Source organism: Tachypleus tridentatus, chromosome 7 (assembly GCF_004210375.1).
Source record: "Tachypleus tridentatus isolate NWPU-2018 chromosome 7, ASM421037v1, whole genome shotgun sequence".
NCBI lineage: Eukaryota > Metazoa > Arthropoda > Merostomata > Xiphosura > Limulidae > Tachypleus > Tachypleus tridentatus.
In genome coordinates, this window is record NC_134831.1 from 34,613,010 (window position 1) to 34,638,764 (window position 25,755).

General features: G+C 34.2%; 1 protein-coding gene across 1 annotated transcript in view; it reads left to right on the plus strand.

The window, feature by feature from the left end:
• LOC143255412 (contactin-5-like) overlaps positions 1–25,755 on the plus strand; it is a 109,590-nt gene that overhangs the window by 80,685 nt on the left and 3,150 nt on the right. Inside the window, exons 6-11 of the mRNA XM_076511045.1 lie at positions 6,727–7,017; positions 8,344–8,631; positions 10,664–10,960; positions 21,016–21,156; positions 23,367–23,394; positions 24,725–24,813. Coding sequence (XP_076367160.1) covers positions 6,727–7,017; positions 8,344–8,631; positions 10,664–10,960; positions 21,016–21,156; positions 23,367–23,394; positions 24,725–24,813 — 1,134 coding nt within the window. The remainder of the gene's footprint in view (positions 1–6,726; positions 7,018–8,343; positions 8,632–10,663; positions 10,961–21,015; positions 21,157–23,366; positions 23,395–24,724; positions 24,814–25,755) is intronic.

Below are 25,755 nucleotides of genomic sequence, written 5' to 3' on the forward strand. Positions count from 1 at the left end.
AAATGTCTTTTTGATTTTTAACTTTAATTTTAGGGTACATTTATAAAGCTTTAATTTGTTAGTCTGCTGTTGTTTCTAAATGTCATTTATCATTTAGAGGCCCAGCATGGCCAAGCGCGTTAAGGCGTGCGACTCGTAATCTGAGGGTCGCGGGTTCGCATCCACGTCGCGCCACACATGCTCGCCCTTTCAGCCGTAGGGGCATTATAATGTTACGGTCAATCCCACTATTCGTTAGTAAAAGAGAAGCCCAAGAGTTGGCGGTGGGTGGTGATGACTAGTTGCCTTCCCTCTAGTCTTACAGTGCTAAATTAGGAACGGCTAGCACAGATAGGCCTCGAGTAGCTTTGTGCGAAAATCAAAAACAAACAAACAAAAAACAACTGGTAAGATAGAAAAACGTTAACGTTCGAAACCCTCATAGTTAGATTTAACGTTATTAGGGCTGCAAAAAATAAATTCAAACTAGGAAGAATAAGTTAAATAAAGCAACTTTTCGTAAGAGTTTTGTATTATAGAAAAGGAACACTATTGCATAAATTTAAAAGAATGCCTACGTTTGTCATTTCTGATCTGATAGAGAAAACGGTTGAAAAAAAAATGAAAACACAATCACGAATTTAGAAGACAATATAATTCGTAAAACGTTAAAGTTGAATAGTATCTTTGGAATTCATAAATGATTACAGACAACGATGTTATCTTTACAGAAAGAAAGAAATAAGATATGCATATATATTTTTATCACACTTTGTTAAATAAACTTCCAATTTACTTAACAGGTGTATATGACAAACATGGTTCTTGCATACCTTTATCAGTTCTTTTAAATATCATATCGTTTTATTTTTCGATGGGTGTGGCATAGTACATAACGTGCCTCTACTATGAATCAGAAGGTTCATGCTTCGCGGTTTGCTATTTTAAAAAATGCGTTCTTTATTTTGAGGTCGTGAATGTGTTATAAAAGTAATGAGGAAACCAAATATTCTGTTAGATCAGAAGTGAACCTAGAGTTGGCAGTGGATGCTGTTAATTAGTTGTTTTATTGTGTAACCTATCACTTAAACATTAGGGAGAACTATGTGCATCATTCGGAGAAAACTAAAACACAAGTCCCGTGCTCGTTAAAAAGAGTTAAATGATCTCATTATATAATATGTTATGACTAAAATTCATATGACTCTAAATTTAAAGAATTTTTTTACTCCTACTTAATAATGGTTAAATAAATATTTCAAGGTTAGAAGTAAAATTTTAGATAATAAATAAACTAAGATTGTAGTCCCTCGGTCGGACAGTGGTAAATCTATGAACTTATAACGCTAAAATGCTGAAATCGGTTCCACGCAATGGACACAGCAGGTAGCTCAGTATGGCTGAGTTAAAAACAAACAAGCAAACAAAATCTAAGACTATAAGTGAAATTTTAAGCAATACATTTTTTTAAGATTTTCTAAATTTTCCAGTGGCATAACGGGATATCTTCGGCCTTGCATAGCTAGAAATCTAGTTTCGATACTTGTGGTGGGCGGAGCATAGATAGCCCATTGTGTAGTCTTATGCTTAATTCCAAGTAGTCAATGAAGATTGTAGATGAAATTTGAAGCAATACATTTTCTAAGATTATAGGTGAAATTTATGACGACATTAAAGTATAGTAAGTAATAGTGATGTGCATGATTCACTTCTGAACATTTTGATAAATACTAAACTCTTAAGACATTTCTTTGTTTGTTTGTTTTGAATTTTGCGCAAAACTACACGAAGGTTATCTGAGCTAGCCGTCCTTAATTTAACAATGTAAGACTAGAGAGAAGGTAGCTAGTCATCATCACCCACCGCCAATTATTTGGCTACTCTTTATTCAAAGAACAGTAGGATTGATCGTCACATTATTGTGCCTCTAAGGCTGAAAGAGTGAGCATGTTTCGTGTGTCGAGAATTCGAACTCGCGACTCTCAGGTTACGAGTCGAGCGCCCTAACTACTTGGCCATCTGTCAAGACATAAATGTGCACACAGGTATGATTGAGCCTGTGTAAGTATGATCCATACATGGTTATATTAAATAGTATATATAGATAAAAGGACGGCAGGTATTAAAGACCGTCAACTCTTGGACTACTGGGATTCCACTGTCACCGTTATAACGTGCTCAAGTCCCCAAATTGTCGAGAGCGGAAAGAGACGCGAACCATAGACCCTGTCCGATGTGTAATTGTAAAGCCAGATAAGCAATTTATTCTAAGTCTAACGAATTAAATAAAATCATATATAAATACACTTAAGATAATGAAGTAAGAAAAATCATTCCCAATTTTAGGTTGCTTACAATTTGTTGGTTGGTTTGGCGTTTTATGGCGCAAAGCAACTAGACTACCTGCACCTACAATTAGACCTCTATGTAACTTAGTGTTAAATTAACTATCTCATTTACATACAAAACATTATTCGAGTAGTTCCTTATACATTTGTTATAAGCGATAGTATATGAGAATAGTTACATACGGTTTTAAATGCCAAGTACCACCGGCGATAATTTATTAAACATATTTAAAAGAAGTAATGGCCTGGCATGGCCAAGCGTGTTAAGGCGTGCGACGTGGGGGCGTTATAATGTGACGATCAATCCCACTATTCGTTGGTAAAAGAGAAGCCCAAGAGTTGGCGGTGGGTGGTGATGACTAGCTGCCTTCCCTCTAGTCTTACACTGATAAATTAGGGACGGCTAGATTAGATAGCCCTCGAGTAGCTTTGCGCGAAATTCAAAACAAACAAACAAACAAAAGAAGTAATAATATTCAACTTCAACAAAAAATTAATACTTTAATATCCATATTAGGTCTTTGTGTGTTTAAAATGCAATGCAAGTATTATGAAATAATGAATGTTCTTAAAATTTGTATCAACTAAATTGTGTTAAGTTGTAAATTAGGTAAACATGCCTTCTCAAAAGAATGGTATTTTTAGTCGTAAACCAAATAAAACCTCACGTCAGTAAGAAATACAAGTAAACGCAAGGCAACATAGACTATGCTACATACTAGAAAGTTTTGAATTATAAACAGGAAATAAAGATCGTTCAAAGAGTTAGTGTAAGTCCAACTGTGCTGTTTTAACACGATTGATATATGTTACATGTAAGTGTAAGCCTAAGTGTGCTACTTTAACCGTATTGATATATGTTTTATATTGGTGTGAGCTCAAGTGTGCTACTTTAACTGTATTGATGTGTAAGGTGTCCCCCAAAAAAGGTATACACACTTTGAATGATTATAAATACAGCGTTTATTAACATATATTTTGATTTTATAATCGAACTTTAAGAAGACAAGTGTAGAATCTTTTGAGTTATCACAGGTGTTCGAACGGATGACCGTTCTGATCCAGTCTGATAATGCGAACAGATGGAATTACAAACTTCGCGAATCATTTCATTTGGTATTTGGGTGCATTCTCTTTCAATTTCTGCTCTCAGTTCATTGATTGTTGCAGGTTTTGCGCTGTAAACCTTATCTTTGACGTTTCCCCATAGAAGCAAGTCCAGAGGTGTGAAGTCTGGTGAACGTGGAGGAAATTCAGTGCTACCTCTTCCCCCAATCCATCTGTTCGGCAAATTTTCGTCAAGATAGACCCTCACATTATGATGGTAGTGGGGAGGTGCTTCATCTTACTGGAAATAAAACTCCTCATCTCCAAATTGTTCTCAATGTGTGGCACGACAGATTCTTGCAGCAGGTTCAGATAAACGAGACCAGTGACTGTATTTACGAAAAAAAAAATGGCCCATTTACGCCCAACGCTGATAATCCACACCACGCTGTAACCCCTGGTAAGTTGACTTAGTGTTCAACCGTAACATGCGGGTTCTGAGGTACCCAGTAAGTGCAATTGTGGCGATTAACTGAGTCCTTTAACTTAAACATGGCCTAATAGCTCCAGAACATCCTGTTTGAAAACTGTGCATCCTCTGCAGATTTTGCGAGGTACTCACAAATTCAACTCTCCTGTCAGGATCATCTTCATCGCGGGTGTGGACTAATGCCGGAATAAAACTTTTCCAATGAACGCGCTTCAACATGCGATGGACGCTCGATTTCGGGATTCTTGTCTCACGGGCTGTTTGCCGAACAAATATTCTTGGGGATTAGTGGAGACTTTTCAACAACTCTGCTTCTCGTGTGGGACGATGGACGATCGTGGTCTTTCAGAACGCCATTTATGGACGTCTTGAACAGTTCCATTTGTTTAAAACTTATCTCTGATGCGAGTAACGGTGAGTCGCCGTGGTGGATCTGTTTGAAACTCCCTTCTAAACCGTTTTCGCACTTCAGCTACGTTCCCGCACTTCAAGTAACACTTTGAGATAAATTTCCTTTTCTCAAAGCTTAGCCTTGCTTCCGTCATTACTTCAAATCAGTTGTGCTTGTAAAAAAAGGAAAGCTTGAGTGAGTTATAATCATTCAAAGTGTGTATACAATTTTTGGGGCATCCAGTAGATGTATGTTTTATACTTTGTTTGAACTGAGCTGTGCTGTCTTAACTTGATTGGTCTTTGTTTTATATTGGCGTAAGCCTAACTGTGCTATTTTAACACGATTGCTGTTTTGACGTGATTGATATAAGTTGTATAGTTTATTTGAGCTGGATTGTACTGTCTTAACTCTATTGATATGTGTTTTATATTGGTGTAAGCCTAACTGTGCTAACTTAATTCAATTGTTATAGGTTTCAAATTGATGTGAGCTTAGCTCTGCTGTCTTAATACGATTCATATGATTTTTGATCTTTTGTTGGAGCAGAATTAAGCCGTTTTAACCTGATTCAAATATATTTTATCGTTTGTTTCAGTAGAATGTGCTTCAATTTGATAGATATATAATCCGTAATGACGAGAAAACCCACTTGTAGAGAAAAATATGTAGGTAAAATATATAGGTTGAGAAAAATTTTATGTAGAGGAACGAACAACGTTTCGACCATCTTCGGTCATCATCAGGTTCACAAAGAAACAAAGAAGTAACTGACCGATAGCTGACCTCACGTTTGAAGGGGGTTGTGTAATTGAGTGTAGGAATGTAAAGGGCGGTGTTAGATGTTTGAATATATTTATTAATATAGGTATAAAGGTGTTCCTTTGAATTGGTTTATTTTGGGCTTAAGTTGTTGTATAAGTAAGGCTTCTTTAATTTTGGGTTTGTTTATGTTTGTTTCTTTATTTAGTATTTGGGCGTTTTTATGGTTATGTTGTGTTTATTTGATATGCATTGTTCGAAAACGTGTGAAGGTGACTTTTTATGTTCTTTGAATCTGGTTTCCATTTTTCTACTTGCTTCTCCAACGTAGAAGGCGTGGCAGTTATCACATTGTATTTTATAAATAATGTTGGTGTGGTATTTGCCAGTGTATTTTTTACATAGTATAGACCTTAGTTATGTGCCTGGTTTTTGAATAAATTTGGTGTTAACTGGAAAGTCATATTTTGTTACTAATTTTTGCCAAATGTTGGTTATTTTTCCGCTTATGTCGGGAATATATGGTATGCAGCAGTATATGGTTTCGTGATTTTTTAATTCTTGGGATATATTTACTTCTGTTGGTTGATTTTGCTTTCTGTCTAGGTGTGTGCATATAATGTTTTCTACGGTTCGTGGAGGAAACTTATTGATGTTGATGAAGTATTGTTTTATTTTGTCTAGTTCGTCGTTAATTTTATCCGGTGAGCATAGTTTTATAACTTTTTTTATTTGGTTTCGTAGTATGTTTAGTTTTTTTTTGTTTTGTTTCATGTGCTGAGTCTCAAGGAATGTATAGTCCAGTATGGGTGACTTTTCGGTGGATTTCTGTTTTAAATTGTGTATTGGTTCTTGTTATTTTGAGGTTAAAAAATTGTACTTGATTGCTTTCTTCCTGTTCACATGCGAAGCTAATGTTGAGATGTATCGAGTTAATGTGATTGAAAAAATTAAGTGTGTGTTCTGTAGATGTGAATCCCGCAATCGTTTCTTCTAAGTATCTGTACCAGTATAGTGGTGTATGTAATGCTGTGTTAATTTCTTGTGCTTCAACTACACTCCTACACTCAATTACACAACCCCTACAAACAATATGGTCAGCTATCGGTCAGTTGCCTCTTTCTCTCTTTGTGAACCTGACAATGACCGAAGAAAGTCGAAACGTTGTTCGCTCCTCTACATAAGAATTTTCTCAATCCATACCAGCCGTTTTTACATATATATTGGTTGATATATGTTTTATAGTTTGTGTTCCAGGCTGTGTATGTTAGGCACAGGTAGTTTTATTTATTATTTGAGAGAATACTTCATTTGGTATTTTATTTAGATCTAGTTTGTCAATGTCACAAAATGACATTTTCAACGATCATTCTTTTTTCTGGATATTTCTGAAACATTTTCTCCATATGTTTTTTATCATTCTATTTCACAGGCTTTGGGTGTCACTCATTGTTAGAAAGCAAATGTGTTAAAGAGATTAAATCTTATATTTCCATAGAAACAAGCCAAGTTTGTGTTCCAAATATTCGCTCATTTGCCCGATGGATTGAACACACGTTTTTTCCATCTTTGTATAAAGCAGCGTTTTGATTTCAACCTATTCTCTGCAATTATTATAATATTGTTTGCGTTTTTATAATTTTGTCGTTACGTTTAGATGGGTCCTAATAGTTATTCTGCCTCATAGTGTCAATATTAATGATTTTCAGACGCTCCACGTATTAGCATCAACAGTTCCTGGGACTTGAACAACCCTATAGTGAAGAAAGGGCATGACGTGTTTTTTGACTGTAAAATTCAAGCTAATCCTTGGGTTACTGAATTTCATTGGCTGTTCAAAGACGAAGAGATTCACACCAACAAGACTGCTGGTATCATTATAAGTAATTACACCTTAGTCCTACAAAAGGTTGACCGTTCGAAGCGAGGTCGTTATGTTTGTAACGCCAAGAACATTGAGGGGGCTGGAGAAAGTGACTCTATTTATCTTCGTGTAGAGTGTAAGTACTAAATAAACATTTGTTTATTACAAGTGACTAGTGTGGTTTAATTGACACCATCTATATGTCCTATTGTAATGGACATAAATGTAGGACAACTAATTTGTGTAATTAAACGACATTGGTCATTAATAAGTAATCGCCATGAACACCGATGGTGTTTTTAATACTAGAGAGTCATGTCATAGCCTGGTGGCAGTGGTGCTTGACTCGACTCGCAATATAAGGGCGCGGGTTCGAATCTCTGTCACGCCAAACATATTTGTCCTTTCAGGGGTTATAATATTACGGTCAACTCCACTATTTGTTGGTTGAAAAGTAGCTCAAGCGTTAGCGGTAGGTTTTGCCTGTTAGCTGCCATCTCTCTAGTCTCTAGCTTTAAAATTAGCGACGGCTGGCGCAGGTAAACCATCTGGTAGCTTTGCACAAAATTACAAAAACGAGACAAATGATACTAAAGAGAATCGTAACATAAAATTAAATAAATATAAAATAAAAGAGATTGGAATTGGATAGACATTTTATTAAAAATAAAGTACAGTATCCTCTACAGGTGGTTATATTCAGATACATGGTGATGGTCACACGTGTGATCGAAATGTTGTAGATTTTTTTGTATTTTTGTGTTTTACCCCCTCATAAAGATATTTTGTTTTAATATTTAATCAGTATGATCTGGATATTTTTTTCTTTTGTGTGATAAAACCTTTAAAGTTTACCACTCTTTTGAAAAACGGCCATTTGATTACAGTTCTTGTTTGTGGAATGAGAAACAGACACAGCATAAAGATATTAGAAGATAAAAGTAGATTTTGTAGGTGAAAATAAAACGTCCTATGATATTTATTGGGTTTTTCTTTTAAATTGTGTGAATTAACAGTCAACTGAAAACTAAGGGAGTGACTTCTTCCCACTGGTGTAAGAGTTTTAGGTATTTCCACTATTAACATAATGTATGAGGTGTAGGTATTTCCACTAATGGTTTAGTGCATGGAATTTGGATATCTCTGATAATGGCTTGGTTAATGAGTTTTGGATACTTACCTAAATCTCCACTAATGACTTAGTGTATGAGTTTCGAATATTCATTAACAACAATTACCACAATTTAATTTTAGAAAAACACTTTTAACTCTGGGTTTGGAGAAATATATTAGTTAAATATACAATAATTATATAAAAACGACTTTAATTTGAGTGTTTTATGAGGTTCTTGTTTCTACGAAGACGTTTAATCCAGTGTTCTGTAGTTTAAATCTAAAAAAAAGTATATGAAAATGTAGGAAGTAACAATAACCTATTTTGGTATATGTTTCACTTGTCTAGTTGCACCAGTATGCAAGGCAGGCCAGAGGACTGTGTATGGTACAGCAATGCACGAAATGGTGAGAGTGATGTGCGAGGTCGATGCGGATCCCAAAGAAGTGACGTTTCGCTGGATGTTTAACAATTCTCGTGGAAAAAGAAAAGTGTTGACTTTCGAAGAAGATTTTACTAGAAGCGTGGTAAGCTTCATCCCACAGAGTCAGGAGGACTACGGTACCCTGGTTTGTTGGGGGAGTAACAAAGTGGGGATACAGAAGGAACCTTGCTTTTATAACATTGTTGCTGTAGGTGAGGTTATTTCTGAAAATCGCCTTTCTACTGATAGGGATTAGAACAGCTCAGATGAGTTTCTCAGATAATTCATACGATTGGAGTTACAGCTAAATTTTTGTCTTAGAGATTGAATTATTATAGTTGTAGACAACCAGTATGTAGTAAAGATTATAATTATTGTATTAAAACTAAACCTTACTGACAGTAGACGATTTTTGATGGCTAGCGCCGTACATAGGGAGTATTATTTGTTATTGAAAATTGTAATTTATGTGTGGGATGTAAGCGTAACTTACACGATTAACGATATTTTAAGGCAGATATATTTATATTCACAATTGATAAATAGTTTATTTTTATGAACTGTAGCATGTTTATACTGATGTCGAAATATGTCCACTGACAAATTCGACTTGAATTCTTACTTTAATGAAGACTTTAAGTGAAGAAATACTGGTTCTAATATATTTTTAGAGTAAACCATTTCTACGATAATGTTTCTGTTCACATTAGAATAAATCAGTAGTACCAAAATGCTTTGAATTTAAAATAAGCCAATGGCACCAAAATATTTATATTGAAGGTAGGAAATGAGAGTTATATCAATATACATCTTGACGTTAGAATAAGTTATTAGTACCAAAATTCTTATGTTAACATTAGAATAAACAAGTAGTATCAAAATCCTTCTGTTGAAGCAAAAATTATCCAGTGGCACCAAGATCCTGTGGAAGCTAGAATAAGTCAGTGGTACCATGATAATAAAACTAGTATATGTAAATGGGATCAAATGCTATGGATGTTAGAATAATTCAATGGTATTAAAATATTGAAACTAGTACATATCTGTAAGATCAAAAGATGTTAGAATAAGTCAGTGGTATGACAGCTACATTTGAAGAATCAGTAATCAAGTACCTTGTACTCTGTGGCGTAGATATTAGCAAAAAATACTTGTATCTATAAATAATTACACATAGTAAAGAAGAATACAGATATTTAGTTAAGTAAGGAAGAGGTAGCAGAAATTAGTTAATTTATGTATAAAAATTCGTTACTAATAACTTATTATCTTATTGACGTCGGTATGTTGAAATATGGAAATAATAATAATAATACCGATAAAAATGGCGCCAATAGTTATGCGAAGTGGGAAAAAAAAATGAGACCTTGAAAATGATGACAATTATAACAACACTAATTACATTTGATCCTGTGAAGATGGCAAAGACAGAGGTGACACGAAGTGTGAAGAAATGGTAATAACAGCACCACTCTCCTCCCTGGTGGCTCAGCGAAAAGACTGAGGGGCTTTACGCTAAAATTTGAGATTTGATAATCGCAATTAGCGTGGTATAGCTAACGCAAAATGTATCTCTGCGCTTAAGAAGAGACACGTGACTTATATTATTGATAAAATAAGGTTATAACAATCCTAACAAAAACAGCGCCGGTAATAATAGGTCTAACAAAAATTGCGACGTTGGAAACGAAAAGTAGGTAAAAATTAACCATCTTTTTTGAAAGGGGGTGCCATTTTGCTCTAACAAGCTCGCCCTTCCAGCCATGTGGCTGTTATAATGTTATGATATATCCCACTATTCGTTATTAAACAGTTTTGGCTGCCCTCCATCTGGCATATCGCTGCTAAATTAGGGATGACTAACGCAAATACCACGAGTACAAGAAATTGAAAACGAACGAAACCTATCTTACCGGTGCCATTTTTTAAATGAGATTGATGAATACGTCATTACAGTTACTCTATACTTATCATTTACAAGAGATTGTTCATCAAATAACCCAAGTGAGTTGTTTGCAGGTTATACAAACGAGGAACCTCTTTATGATAGTTATATAATTTAGGCAAAGTCCAGGCAGTTTCAGCTTATGTGTTTAGTATGAATATAAAACTTTATTCTTTTTCACAAATAGTACATTTTTGAAACTATCATATCCAGAGATCCTCGTATTGTTGAAGAAAAAAGATTATCGATGACGATAGCTAATTTAGAGATATAATGACATTGTATTTAATATCCCACAGGGCCTCCAGCAATGCCAGTAAACTGTACAATACGAAACGTCACAACTACCTCGGTGGACATTACTTGCCTTGAGGGTTATAACGGCGGCTTAAGTCAACATTTTGTTGTAGAATTATATGAAAATAACCTAGACAGAATACACACGAACATAACTGCCAAAAAACCCGACTTCGTAGTCGAGAGACTTCCGCAACATACAGAGCTTCGAATTATTGTTTATGCAGTAAACGCTAAAGGAAGAAGCGAATCGTGGAAAAGAAATGTCTACACGCTTTCTTCACTGGAAGATGTTGAAAGTAAGCCCTTTTCCAGAAGTACTAAATGCTGGTATTGTTAATTAAAGATGTGTTTAGTTAGCGACCGAAATTTGTACCCCTCTCCGTTTATCGGTTTTGTTGATAGAACCAATACGCTATATCATCTAATTCAGTGATTTATAAAATATGCACTAATTTAAGCTGCTATTACGCGATCTTAAGTGGTGCCTTATTTTATAATTTCGTTAATGTGTCTTCTGAAGTGGTATGTATTTATGTCATTAATCTTGTTTGAGGAGCACAAGGAAGACATCATTAGCTGTCGATAATAATAATGTTTCTACATTCTACGTACTTCAACCAATCATAATATTCCAGTTTACGTACAGAACACAAAGCGTAATGTTATATCACATTAACTTTCTTTTCTTTGTAGACTGTTAGTGTAAAACATGTATACCCGAAGTGTTAAAAGTAAATCTACGTTTATGGATAATAAATAACGTAGTTATGTTAAGCTCAAAATGAAACTCCCATGCTTAAAGAGATTTAGAGAGTTGTGAAATATTATGACATATTGTTGAATTGATCGTATGGAAATAGATGGTATAATATACCTACTAGCCAAACCAGAGACATAGGGTGATCAAAAGTGAAGTAGTGAATACACAGTAACTTTGATATATTAAACAATCTCGCCACAACTTGAAGACTGCTAGAAAAACATGGTCATAGTATAATCAATTGTGTGACTCGTTAACTCAGATGTATTGTTCTTGTGAGGCATGTGTGTTTGTCTTACAACAAAGCCACATCGGGCTATCTGCTGAGCCCACCGAGGTGAATCGAACCCCTCATTTTAGCGTTGTAAATCCGTAGACCTACTGCTGTACTAACGGAGGGCCTTTGTTAGGTTAAATGTAGCAATGTAATACGTGAAGAACTTAAGTTAATTTTCACACGTGGTTTTCTACGTCGTACCAAAAACTGATGTATAAGAAGGAAACAATGATCATTTTAGCTTTGAAATAACGGTTAATAATTTCAACGATCTCTCATTTACTAATCAATACTTATAGAAAAATTAATTTACATTAGATAATTGTATCTAGTTTCGATGAATTTCAAGTCTTTTGGTGTTTTTAATGATTCTTTTATACTTTTAATAACGACATCTTATGTAATACTTTAGGTGAAAAACTAGTAAGTCTTTGAATTTACATTGCTAAAGTTAGAAGTTCGATTCCTCTCGGCAAACACAGTAGATACCTCGATGTGGTTTTGCTATAAGAAAAGACACACTTATATTTTAGTCTCTAGTAATTAAATACTTTCATATAACTTTCGCTCCTGCTCTCTGCTGGGGGCTTGTGGTTAACGTACCTAGAAAATCCAAGGTTCGAGTAGTAGTGCCGCAGAACACGCTCTGCACTTTCAGTTGTATGTATGTTTTAACGTAATAGTTCAATCCTTTTAAACAGTGAAAAGCCAAACAACTGCGACGGGTGCTTTTATTAATAGGTTCATTCTTTTGTCTGGCTTTGAAATCGCGCACAATTGCTATTCAAGTGAAAATATTAGTACTATGCTATTGAACACATCAATAACAAAGAAAAACAAAATTCAATCACTTGACGTTTTCTCTTTCCTATAATTTAAGTGGTAACAAATATTTTGTCACTTTGGCACAAACAATTGTTATATGTCTAACTGAATGTCCATTCATCGAACCATCCAAAGACTGCGTTCTTTCTATTCGATACAGCAAACGTGAATTAGCCTCACATTCAATATTTAGATTGAATGCATAAATACGATAAGATTATACAGGTTTTTAACATACACAGAACTTGAATAAAAAATAATAATTTTTTGTTAATTTGAATGTTCACGTTCACAACCATCTTAATCTAAATAAGTTATATAGTAATTGTTTCTGATCCTCGTTCTTCCTCTAAAAAATCAAAGATCAAGATTTGGGGACAAATGCAATGCTCTGCATCTCTTAATTAGCGTAATATCACACAAGAACCAAAGACATTTCAATTACATCTAACTTACTTGTATGTAACATGAATCCATGACGTTTCATTGAGATCTATGCTGCTTATGTAACATGAACCTTAGGCGTTTTATTGAAATCCATTTTGTTCATATCATTGCCTAGTTGTAGATGACAAGCTTAGTTGAATGATAAAACTTTGTAGAAAGGACGGCAACTGCCTCTTGTGGAGACACAAGCGTAGAGGATAGTACCTGTTTATATTCACACTTTGTTACGGTCATATTTTAACTCCGTCCTGTTATTATTCACACTTTGTTTCTGTTATATTTTAACTCTATTCTGTTTATATTCACATCTTGTTACTGTGACATTTTAACCCCGTACTGCTAATATTCACATTTTGTTTTTGTCGTATTTTAACTCGGCACTACTAACATTCACACTTTGTTTCTGTCGTACTTCAACTCAATTCTGTTTCTGTTCACACTTGGTTACAGTCATATTTTAACTCCGTACTGCTCATACTAACTCTTTGTTTCTGTCATATTGTAATTGTATTCTGCTTACGTCTACACTTGGTTATTGTAATATTTTAAATCTGTCCTGCTAATACTCACACTTTCTTACTGTCAAATTTTGTCTCTATCCTCTTTACATTCACACTTGGTTACTGTCATATTTTAACTCTTTTCTGTTTACATTGACACTTTGTCACTGTCACATTTTAACTCCGTACTGCTAATATTCAGACTTTGTTTCTGTGATATTTTAATTCGGTACTGCTAATATTCAGACTTTGTTTCTATCATATATTAACTTGATATTGCTAATATTCACCTTTTGTTTCTGACATATTTTAACTCCATACTGCTAATATTCAGACTTCGTTTCTGTCATACTTTAACTTTGTTCTGTTTCTATTCACACTTGGTTACTGTCATATTCTAAGTCGGCACTACTAATATTCACCTATTATTTCTGTTATATTTTAACTCTGTTTGTTTATGTTCATACTTTGTTACTGTCACATTATAACTCCGTACTGCTAATATTCATCCTTTGTTTCAGTCATATTTTAACTTCGTACTGCTAATTTTTACACTTTGTTACTGTCACATTTTAAGTCGGTACTGCTAATATTCACATTTGTTTCTCTCACATCTTAACTCTATTCTGTTTATATTCACACTCTGTTACCGTCAGATTTTAACACCGTACTGCTAATATTCAGACTTTTTCCTGTGATATTTTAACTCCGTAATGCTAATGTTCATATTTTGTTTCTGTGGCATTTTAACTCCGTACTGCTAATATTCACACTTTATTTCTGTTATATTTTGACAGTGATACTTTATTGAAACTCCTTATCAATTAGTGTATTAAATACTAGACTGTGCTTCATGTTTTTTTAAGTATTTTAAACAACTTACCTCCTGAGCACTTCGGAAGACTAAATTAATAAATAAGTGTTACACATTCTCGGAATTTTATTGAAAAATACCTTTACTGCAGGTAGTAAACTAAAATTAAAAACTTCCTACACGTAGTACATTGTGACTCCATTTTAAGTTTAACTGAGCACTGTGTAGCGACATATTTTAACTTCCTTCTTCACACTTTATATTCACACAATGCATTAATACATTTCAGCTCTATTCTGGACAGTTTATATTCACATTATGTGCTAATACATTTTAACGTGGTTCTGTATCACTTATCGTACCGTTAAAATCTAACTCCGGTATATGTGACTCATATTCACACTTCGCACTTTTACAATTTAACTCTGTTATGTACGGTTTATATTTCCATTTCGTACTGTAACAGTTTAACTTTGTAATGTACGGCTGATATTCACACTTTTTTACTGATACATTAATAATTTGGTTTATGGTTTCTGAGCATGCTCAGGAAAAGACGAGTTTCAAAATTCAACTGTTCATTTAACCGGCAAAGTACCTACTGAACAAGTCACATTACTACCGAAGATATAGTTACTAGTTTTAGATATACACTTAGGTACCCATATATATCATTACGAAAACAATATCATGCAAACCGTCAACAGAAGTCTTGTCGATAAAAACAAACCTAGAGGAAAGCGGAACAACCATTGATTTATTCTTGTGACCTCTCTAATAAGAATAGCGTCCTTATGAAAAGAACTTGGAAGCTGTTGTTCATTTATGCTGGCTTTAGTGCCACCGCAGGTAAGATATTGTGGCTGATGCATATTTTTCTGATTCTTAACTTCAGAACGAAATATATATATATGTTGAAGTATTATGAAGTAAAGTTGTGTGTTGGCGTTGGATAGGATTCTGTGCTAATGGTTATAATTTAAGCGTCAAAGTGTACTTGTTAGTAGACCTGATAAATCGAGAACACGAAAAATCTATTAGCTCAATGATTGTGGTGATTGATTGAGGTGAAAATTTGTCTAAGTCTGATACACGTTTTCTTGAAAGTGCTGAGCATGTAGGAGCAACATTGTTTACATGATCACCCAAACTCGACGAAACGATAACACGATTCTTGTAATCAACTGTTCTTATTCTCTAATTTAAAAAAAAAAATGAATACAAGCTGGAGATATTTTGAAAAACAGGACCGATTGTCTCGATCTGGGTCGCCCTCACAACTGAAATTAGAAGAGATACAGTCATGTGAAAAAGGTAGGACACCCTATGAAAGCCTGTGTATTTTTGTAACATTTCTGGATATATAGATGTTTAATCTCAATTTTAACAATACTGAGAGATTATAGGAATATAAGTAAACAAGTAAAACTAAAGAAAATACTTTTCAATATCTTGTGTTTGTGTTTTCTTGTAGCAAAGCCACATCGGACTATCTGCTGAGCTCACCGAGGGGCATCGAACCCCTGATTGTAGCGTCGTAAATCCGTAGACATACCGATGCACCAGCGGGGGACTTTTTAATATCTACAAAAATGCATATTCTAAGTGAGGAAAAGGTAGGACATGCCCCACATTTATTCCCACTTAAAATGGCTCAACTCACACACAGGTGTATCACACCAGGTGCACATGATTACAAGATCGTTACTCAGGATTTTTAATGAGGCTTGCCCTATTTAAACCTCAGACATTTAGTTTGGTGTGCTCTTGACTGTTGAAGTGAGAGTGAGCACCATGGTGAGAGCAAAAGAGCTGTCTGAGGCCTTCAGAAAGAAAATTGTAGCAGCTTATGAGTCTGGTAAGGGATGTAAAAAGATCCCAAAAGATTTTGAAATCAGCCATTCCTCTGTCCGGAAAATAGTCAACAAGTGGAGAGCTTTCAAAACAACTGCCAACATACCCAGGTCTGGTCGTCCAAGCAAGTTCACCTCGATAGCAGACCACAAGATGCTAAAAGAGGTCTCCAAACACCCTAACATGTCATCACGGGACCTACAGCAGACTCTGGCTAGTGTTGATGTGAAAGTGCATGCCTCTACAATCAGAAAGAGACTGCACAAGTTTAACTTGCATGGGAGATGTGCAAGGTAGAAACCTTTGCTCTCTAAGAGAAACATTAAGGCCAGACTGAAGTTTGCCAGAGAGAATGTAGACAAAGACCAGGACTTCTGGAATAATGATGAGTCCAAAATTGAATTATTTGGACACCAGAACAGAGGACATGTTTGGCATAAACCAAATACAGCATTCCAGGAAAAGAACCTTCTACCAACTGTGAAGCATGGAGGTGTAAGTGTCATGGTTTGGGGCTGCTTTGCTGCAGCAGGACCTGGATAGCTCACAATCATAGGATCCACCATGAATTCTACTGTGTATTAGAGGGTGCTTGAGGATCATGTGAGACCGGCTGTACGAAAATTAAAGCTGAAGCGGAACTGGACCCTGCAACACGACAATGACCCAAAACATACCAGCAAATCCACCAAGGACTGACTGAAAATTAAGAAATGGAGAGTCCTGGAATGGCCGAGTCAAAGCCCAGATCTTAATTTCATTGAGATGCTGTGGAGTGACTTAAAACGGGCTGTACATGCAAGAAACCCCTCAAACATCTCTCAGCTGACAGAATTCTGCATTGAAGAGATAGGCAAACTTTCTTCAGACTGATGTCAGAGACTGGTAAATGGCTACAAGAAGCGTCTCACTGTAGTTATTTCAGCCAAAGAGGGTAACACTAGCTATTAGGGGTAGGGTGTCCCAACTTTTTTCTCAGTTAGAATATGCATTTGTGTAGAATTACATTTACAGAAGATCTTGAAAAGTCTTTCTTTAGTTTTAATTGTTTAGTTATAATTCTATACTCTCTCAGTATTGTTAAAATTGAGATTATATATCTATATATCCAAAAATTTTACAAAAATACACAGGCTTTCATAGGGTGTCCTAACTTTTTCACATGACTGTACGTGTTCGTAACGACAGTTTACTGTCTATTACATATAGATCCACTCTAGTGTGGTGGGAAACTCATTTTTACACAAAAATATTTTTTTTTGTTATTCTGCCCCTCAAAATATTTGTAAATATCTCTTACATTATTATTTTAGAAAACACAACTGCACCATTACCATGTTGTTATTTTTCTTATAACGGAAGACGTTTAGTTGGTTACATTAAAATTTTTCACGTAATCCGTTCTATAAGTACAACTAGCACATGTACGTTTCGCGTAACTCTTTCTATAAATACAACCGGTAGATAAAAAAAAATTATAACTCTTTCTAGAAATTCAACCAACACATAAACGATTCACGTAATTCCTTCTAGAAATACAACGATAGATAAACTTTCATATAACTCCTTTTAGAAATACAACCAATAGATGAACGTTTCGTGTTACTCCTTCTAGAAATACATTAATAGATAAACGTATAGACTAGGATAGGATACGTGATGCTTGCAATTGTCCTTAATTAACAAAGTAAAAGTTGTGTCAAAAGCAAGGGATCGACTGATGGTTTTGTTCTGACGTCAGCAGCAGCTATAACTGTTCATCTTTGACCTCGTTAATGAGTGGCATATCTATTCAGACCTAGAACAGAATTGACTCATACTTTTCGACACCTTGTACTAAGTATGATATCAAATAAAGGCTAGCAGAAGATACAAAAGCATTTTAACGACTAGATTTGGATAAAATAATTGTTTTACAATGCTATCACTGATTGGTTGATTTATAAAATGTGTAAGATTGATGATAATTAGGATTCTAGAAAACATCATAGAAACTTTAACTTTATGCACAAAAGCTATTACAGCCACATTTGAACTCACTACATAATCAAACCAGACAGTTTAGCGATCTTTTATCATTTGTCCAGTCGTTCAGAAATTAGCAAAGGGTGGCTTAAGGGGCCCTAGTCCCCTAGAAAACTACACTAGGCATAATGATTACATTACTTTATTTTATAAATAATAAGCTCGTTTTGTGTCATTTAATAAACAAATAAAACTTCTATTAGCACTGTTGTATATGACGTGATTTGTTTTAATTTATTAAATATTTCGACTTTTTGATTTGTTGCCCCTCTTAACATTTTCTGCCTCCCCATCTTTTCCCAAAGATAAAACTACTAATTCTGATACACAAGTTTTCTTTATATATATTCAGTAGCGAAGCGTAACTAAAGACACTAAAGTACTTAAACAGTTTCGAGTGTAAGAACGTTTTACTCTTCGTCTATATATAAAAAAAAGTTTGTTCAAGAGTTCTTTAGTGCCTCGGAAATGGAAAAGGAAAACCTACCTGCTGCTTGCCTGTAACGCGTAACAGAGCTTAGTAATTTCTTTACTGTATTCAAAAGTGGGCGTCTTATCAGGCCAACGGTGACTATTTTATTCATGTTTCAACAACTGTTGTTGTTCTGCAGTGAGTTATGAGGCTTTGTGAGCTCATCATCCTTGGTTTATACTGATGGAGATTGGTGACTGGTTTTTTCACAGTTGAGAAAGATAAAAAACATGAAGCAGAACGTTGATGGACGATAGAAGAGATGCCCTTGGAATATTTATGATACCACTTTGTCTTGTGCACCATATTTAACTTGTGAACTACGAAAATTTATTGAAACATCCGTGCTAGAAAATAAATCGTGTTTTCTATGGCGCAGTGCTTCAAAATTGATGGCAGAGTTTTGTTTTGGAAGTCTTTGTTTTCTCGAGAGGTTCTAAATAATAGACCCTTGTGTCATTTGCCGCAGTTGGATATTTCCTTTGTATTCATAGGAAAACGCAGAATTCTTAAAATAGTCAGATGTATCACCATCAGTGTAAATCGGTGTGAAAGTGTTTAAAACTTTAAACCTAGCTCCATAAAATAAGGCACTGATTAATGTGTTTCATTTGTGATGTGTTTTATGAACTGTGACAATTTGTTTTATGGTAAGTAATGTTGAATAAAAAGAATTGAAGATTTCTTCATCTCCATGGATACATACCATTGGATTGAAGTTACTTAATTATTCGTATATCGTTTTTTGAGTGGTAGGAATCGATTAAGTAGAACTGTTGGTAACAAGTTAAGTAACAAATAGGCCAGTTGAAATAAAGTTTCAAAAGTTTTTCGATTATTCAAACTATGTAGATGAGCATTAAAACATTTTTATGCCATATAGTTCACAACAGACTTCTAAAGTAATATCTTTCAGCGATAATAGGTGTTTTTGTTTGAAGGGAAAAAAGATTACCTGCATTCAAGTAAAAATGAACTTATACTTTGTCCATCGCTAAAACTTAAGATAAAATGAAATGACGCAGAATAACGTTTTTTAGGTAGCTGAAAATAATATTTTGAAATTGTAATGATGGCCAATATTTCCATCCAATGAATAGTAGACAGAAACAATCAAACAATCAGAACTAAACGTAACATTGTGGATACACATGAGAAAAGTTTTTTTTAGTAATCAAAATAAAACGGTAACCATTTACAAGTAACTTTTATATCGTGAAAATAATTCGTAGTGAAGTTAAACTGTTACTTTAAGATAGCCTCGACTCCACTTTTTTGTTTTGCAAAGTCGATGGAACACACAATAACACATGTAAGATAGAACTCTTGAAATTAATATCTACACAGTATCTCGTAACCAATCAGAGTGTGGCTTTCTGTGTTTAAAAAAGTCAGTTCACAAGTTTACTTTTCTTATTTCATCTTCGCATTTATTTCTTTATTATTTAATTATTTCTGCACGAGGACACACAATATAACTTGTGTAAAAATTAAATACAATTCATGTATGAACTTCAGGTTTCATAGAGAGTATAGAAAACAGTGCCTGCAAAAACAAACAACCAAAAACTTTTGCTCTAATTACCCAGATATAATAAAACTGATTGTTTTGCTGTAAAACGTTTCGCTCAGAAGAAAGCGTAAGCTGAAACGTGGATAAAGTAATCGAATTTTTGTGGATGATAAATCGTTTTCGCTTATAAAATGCACCTAATATAGGTAAGAAAAAGAGCACCGTTTGGAAGTTTAAGGATAACATACGATTTTATTCACTGAACGAAAATTACTTTATAAACGCGTATTACCCTTGTGGAGAATATGTGCAAGCTAATTCCAGTGCAAAGTTTTACGATTTCCATCGTGACTGTGAACGTATTATTGAAGATTGTATCTGATTAAAATAACTTTACATAAATCGAAAACCATATAACTCGTGTTCCATTTATTCGTTTCTTACACATAACCCAGTATACATTGCGGGTATAAAAAGATAATATTTATGTGTAATATGTCTCTATGACTATAATTATGATAAGGCAGTGAAAGATAGAAATGAGTTTTGCAAAAAAAATATAAAAGTTGTTAAATGTCGTTACATTTTAATCAGTAAAGGATTTAAATGTATATCTTTAAAAGTAAACCCGATGAGTTACCGACTCATTTTATCAATGGAAATATGTACAAAAATGTCTTTATAGCTAGACTGGGTCAGTTGTCGACTTGCTTTATTCTAAACATCATTTTAGAAACGAATCTATTTTTTCATCTTCTACTTTCGTATATTTTAAATGTTGTCTTGACTATACTAAACTATACTTAACATTCTATTATTCGTTGTAAGTATTTCTTACCATCTTATTATTTGGAATTCTTGCAGAACCTGGGAACCCATGGTTTGTGGAGTTTAGACCAATACTTGTTACAATTGTAGCAGGAGTAGCAGGATTGGTCTTCGTGATCTTGATCATTATTGTTCTTGTCAAAGTCCGTTCTAGAAAACAAAATAAAAGGAACGCAGGTTGGTAGTTCATAAGAAATCTGGCTTCTCATGTTAGTATAATTTATTTATATCGATTGCTGTAGAACTAAAAACAAAGTAGATAATATTAGAATTTAGAGATAATGAAAATTTCATTTGCTTTACTGATTTTTTTTTTTTTATAAACACACGAGTGACCTAATTGCTTTCCAGAAATATGTCAAACTAATAATATTACAAGTTTACGTAACCCAGTTGTTTTTCTATCATGTTATATATTTGACTGCTGTACTGTATATTGACTTGTAGAATTAAAAGTCAAATTTTAGTTAGTATTCGACATGAGTTTAAGTTAAGTTACATAAGTAATGATCATTCAGTATATTGACAACACTAAGCAGTCAAAGAAATGGAAGCTACTAACTCAGTGAAAATAAAGTAGGATAAGGCATTTTAATAATAAGACAATATAAGTCCCCAATAATATACCTTAAATAATCGGCGACTAATTTGTCAGTGACTTGTTTGCTGCTTTTTGCTTGTGCGTTCCTCTGCTTCCGTTGATGAATCCCGCTAAATTGAGTCTCTGGCTAATCAGCCAAAAGGAATAGTAATGGAAGTTCTTGCTTTCACCTCTGGAAGAGCAGAACAGACTCTCGTAAAGAAATCGAATCTCACCTTTCTTGTTTTTCACGCTAAAGTCCCTAAGCTTGTTTTTCAGGCAGTTTCACAATAAGTGCACGATGAAAATGCTCATATGTCATTATATACGCTACCTGAAGTCAAGCGAATAATAGAAGCACATTATTTCATAATGTGCCTGACGTTTTAACTTCGCCAACTAAAATACCACTCTTTGACAAAAGAATATTTTATATAAATATTTTTTTAGGTAAGGAAGAATAATGATTAAATACCAAATGTCAGTGGAACTGAAGAACTAATATGACGGGACGAAGTGCCCCGCTCTCTCGCGTATTTTAATGGTAGTTGTCCTCCATTGAATCAGCGATAAGTTTGCGGACCTAAAACGCTAACATCCTAGACTCAATTACTTGCTGTGGACAAAACGCTGATAAACCATTGTTTAACTTTACGCTATAAACAAGCAACCATAAAATAGTACTAAAGTATACAGATCAACTTGAAAATTAAAGTGGCAATAACAAAAAATGTCCATGTTTCTTTTTTCTTAAACCCTAGAATCGTTGCTTTAAAACATAAAATTTGTGGTCATAACAGTAAGTTAACAACTATAGTGTACAGGGGTTAAGTGGACTTATTAAGTTTCTTCAGCGCAAAGCCACATTAGGCTATCTGCTATGTCCATCTCATGGAATTGAACTAAGGATTTTAGTGTTGTAGGTCTGTGAACTTTTTGCTGTCCCGTCTTACGTTAAGCCTAATTGACATTTTTGGATTGAGGTTAATGGTTGCATATACAAAACGACTCGGTAGACTATCAGTAATCACAATATCCAAGCGCACATGTTGACAAATTTTGGAGTACGGTTGATGGAACACGTTAACTATGCTAACATTATATATAGAAAGACAAATACATATGCAGTTAGCTACATACATAGACAGAAGGATAGAAAAATAGTGATACTTGGTTGTTTCTGCTCGAAGCTTAACAATTCGCCATCTGAGCAATGTCCGACATAGGGATCAAACCCAGCGTTCAAGTGTTACAAGGTCTGAAGCTAACCGACAAGCCGTCAGAAGACTAGAAATATGAATCTGCTGAAGTAAAATAACCTCATGATCTCCACCCTATGGCCTTTCCTTCGTCTTTATGTTTTCGTAAATTCTTGGTGTTTGCCTAACTTCACGCAACTTCACATGAGGGCCAACTACATCAGCCACTCCTAATTTTGAAGTGAGCGATGGACTGAAGGGAAGCCGGCTAATCAATACCTTTGCCAGCCAATATCAACAATTACATTATATCATTCCTGTCCCCCATGACTGAAAAGGTGATTATCTTGGGTTACGGGTTTCGATCTTGCGACTAACACATTACGAGTTGAGCGCTCTAGCATTCAGGCCGTTCCAAGCCAACTTGATGATAAATTCCGTTACTTGATGACCCTAAAGAAGTCAGTAATTTATTTTGTAATGTACTTCCTTGAAAGTTCAAACCATAGAAACGCCCCTAACCTCAGTTATGCATTGAAATAAATAACATTTTAATATTCTTAGATAGATAAAACACATCTAAAATACTAAATTATTTTTTATTGCAGACAAAACTGTCGTAGAAGAAGAATTATGGTAAGTCTTTGAATTGTCACGAATGAAGTAACTTCATTTAATAATGGTAGAAACTATTAGAATTGATTTCAGCAGTCACGGGTATCGAAATCCAGTTTCCAGCGTTGTGCCCCTGAAGTACGTATAGGTTAAGCATTAAATTCTTATCTAGCTTTCTTTTATGTTTTGGTGCTTATAAAATAAATTTAGAATATGTTTAACAGAATGTTAAATTATTTATCGGATACAATTAAAATAATGGTAGCAAAACGATTATCCATAATTGTGATTAAAATATTTTGTTTTGGAAATCAGCAAGCTAGTATAAAATAACATTGAATTAGGAACTGGCGAGATGGATACTTTGTAAAGAAGTAGAAATCATAAAAACACTTTAAACACGGATTGAATAAAAATTTACCGGATGTACACTTCCTATATATATGTGTAGAACATTTATACTCAAACTCAACAGTCAAATAAAATAAAACTAAATCAAAAGGAAAGATGCGTTACAAATAGTAGGACCCACATTGTGATAGAGATACCCCGTTTATCAGTCCTAACCTCCGCTCGCCAGTCTCACATCAATAAATTCATAAACATTATTAATAATTAAATAATCAAAAGAAATAGAAGCACACTTCCAGGCAATGAAGGGTGATATAGATGTGGGGTGTTGTGCGCCTGAGCACCCACATCTCGTTCTTATAATTTATATTTCTCTTGATTATTTTATTATTCATTTATGAGTTTCTTCATGTGAGATTAAAAAAAATAAATAAATTTTGCTTGTGTTTCTTGAAGTTAGAGTAAAACTTCTCTAGGGTTATCTGTCAACATCAACCACCGCCAACTTTTGGACTACTCTTTTCAAAAAAATAGTGGAATTGAACCGTCACTCTTAAAACGCACCCACGTTCGGAAATTGAAACTTGCGATTTTGTTTTGTTCTTTGTTGGGAGCAGGATTCGAACCTCAGATTAATACTAGGTCAGACTAACCACTCGGCCGTTCTCATTCCGACTTCTAAGCACATACATCTTTCCCACTTAGTGATTCATGACTCAGACACTTGTAAAGATAAGCATTTGTAAGTCATAAGCTCATTATTTCCTTCGAGAGAGTAATCGTGTAATCACTAAATGTTATACGCTGTAAATCAACCACTGTCATTCTCTATCTTAAGCCTTATATGTTTAAATACCGGTTTAATCTATTCAACGAGTTTACATAAAACAAGTCTTTCTAGACCCTATAAGTTCTCCATTTCGTCATATATTTACTGCTTTTATATCATGAAATACTGTAGAATACATAGTCGTAGTACATGAGCCATTTCTTAATTTAGTGAAGAAGTTATGACTTTGAAATCCCAAGTGGAAGATTACAGGCCGTTATCAACTATAGAAGATGAGAAAGGGCCAGATATAATTCCAGGTCAGGAAATACCCTATACAAGAAAACAATGGATCTTATTAGATTTAGTTTTAAAGACATATCAGTGTTGAAGTTTATTTTTAAGTACTAGAACAGAGAATTTAAATATATTTAAAATATATCTGTTTAAAGAATGCGTGAATTGTATGGTAAACTATATTCCGTTTAATTCTAACAGTGATTATGGTCGGATAGAAGTGAAAAAAAAAATCAAATGTGAATGATAGTTCGTTGTGCACCATTTTGTGTAAATTAAAACTTGATCTAATTTATTTCAGTGCAATTCCTTACTTCAGATTGGCTTTGTACAACTCATATCTTTTAAAATAGCTCTGAAGCAAAATAGCGATTACATTCTTTTTTGACAGTAATAACAGTAAGAAATTAATTAGTAGTTGAGTTCGTCTGTCTTCAGATTACTTAGTTGAGTAGACAGTAGATTCTTATGACCTTGGAAACGACTATCTCATGAAGTCAGAATAGTAATAGTCATAAATTTTCCACAAGCCTAAACTGAATATTATGGACACTGTTGTATCAGCTGGGAATCCACCAAAGAAAATAAAATTTGCGTTTAGCTAAGGGATTTCAGTTACACTCAGTTACGCTGTGATAATAAACACAAATTATATTTATCATTTGAAGGTAAACCTGAAAAATATTCCATATGAATTTTAATAAAGATGATATATATATATTCACGAACTTTTATCATCATTATAAATTATTCGAGCAAATAAATCTTCATACCAATCAGAAAAAGACTTTGGTAAATTTTGCCTGTTATCTTTATTTTCGTGTGACTGTTCAGTAGTTCGTTTCAGTTTTGCTTTCATAATTATTTGAATAATATTATTTGCAACTTTTTGTGTAATTAATTCTGCTGTCAGAGAGACTGATGATAAACGAAGTACGATAACAAAAACTTTTAATATCCGTATT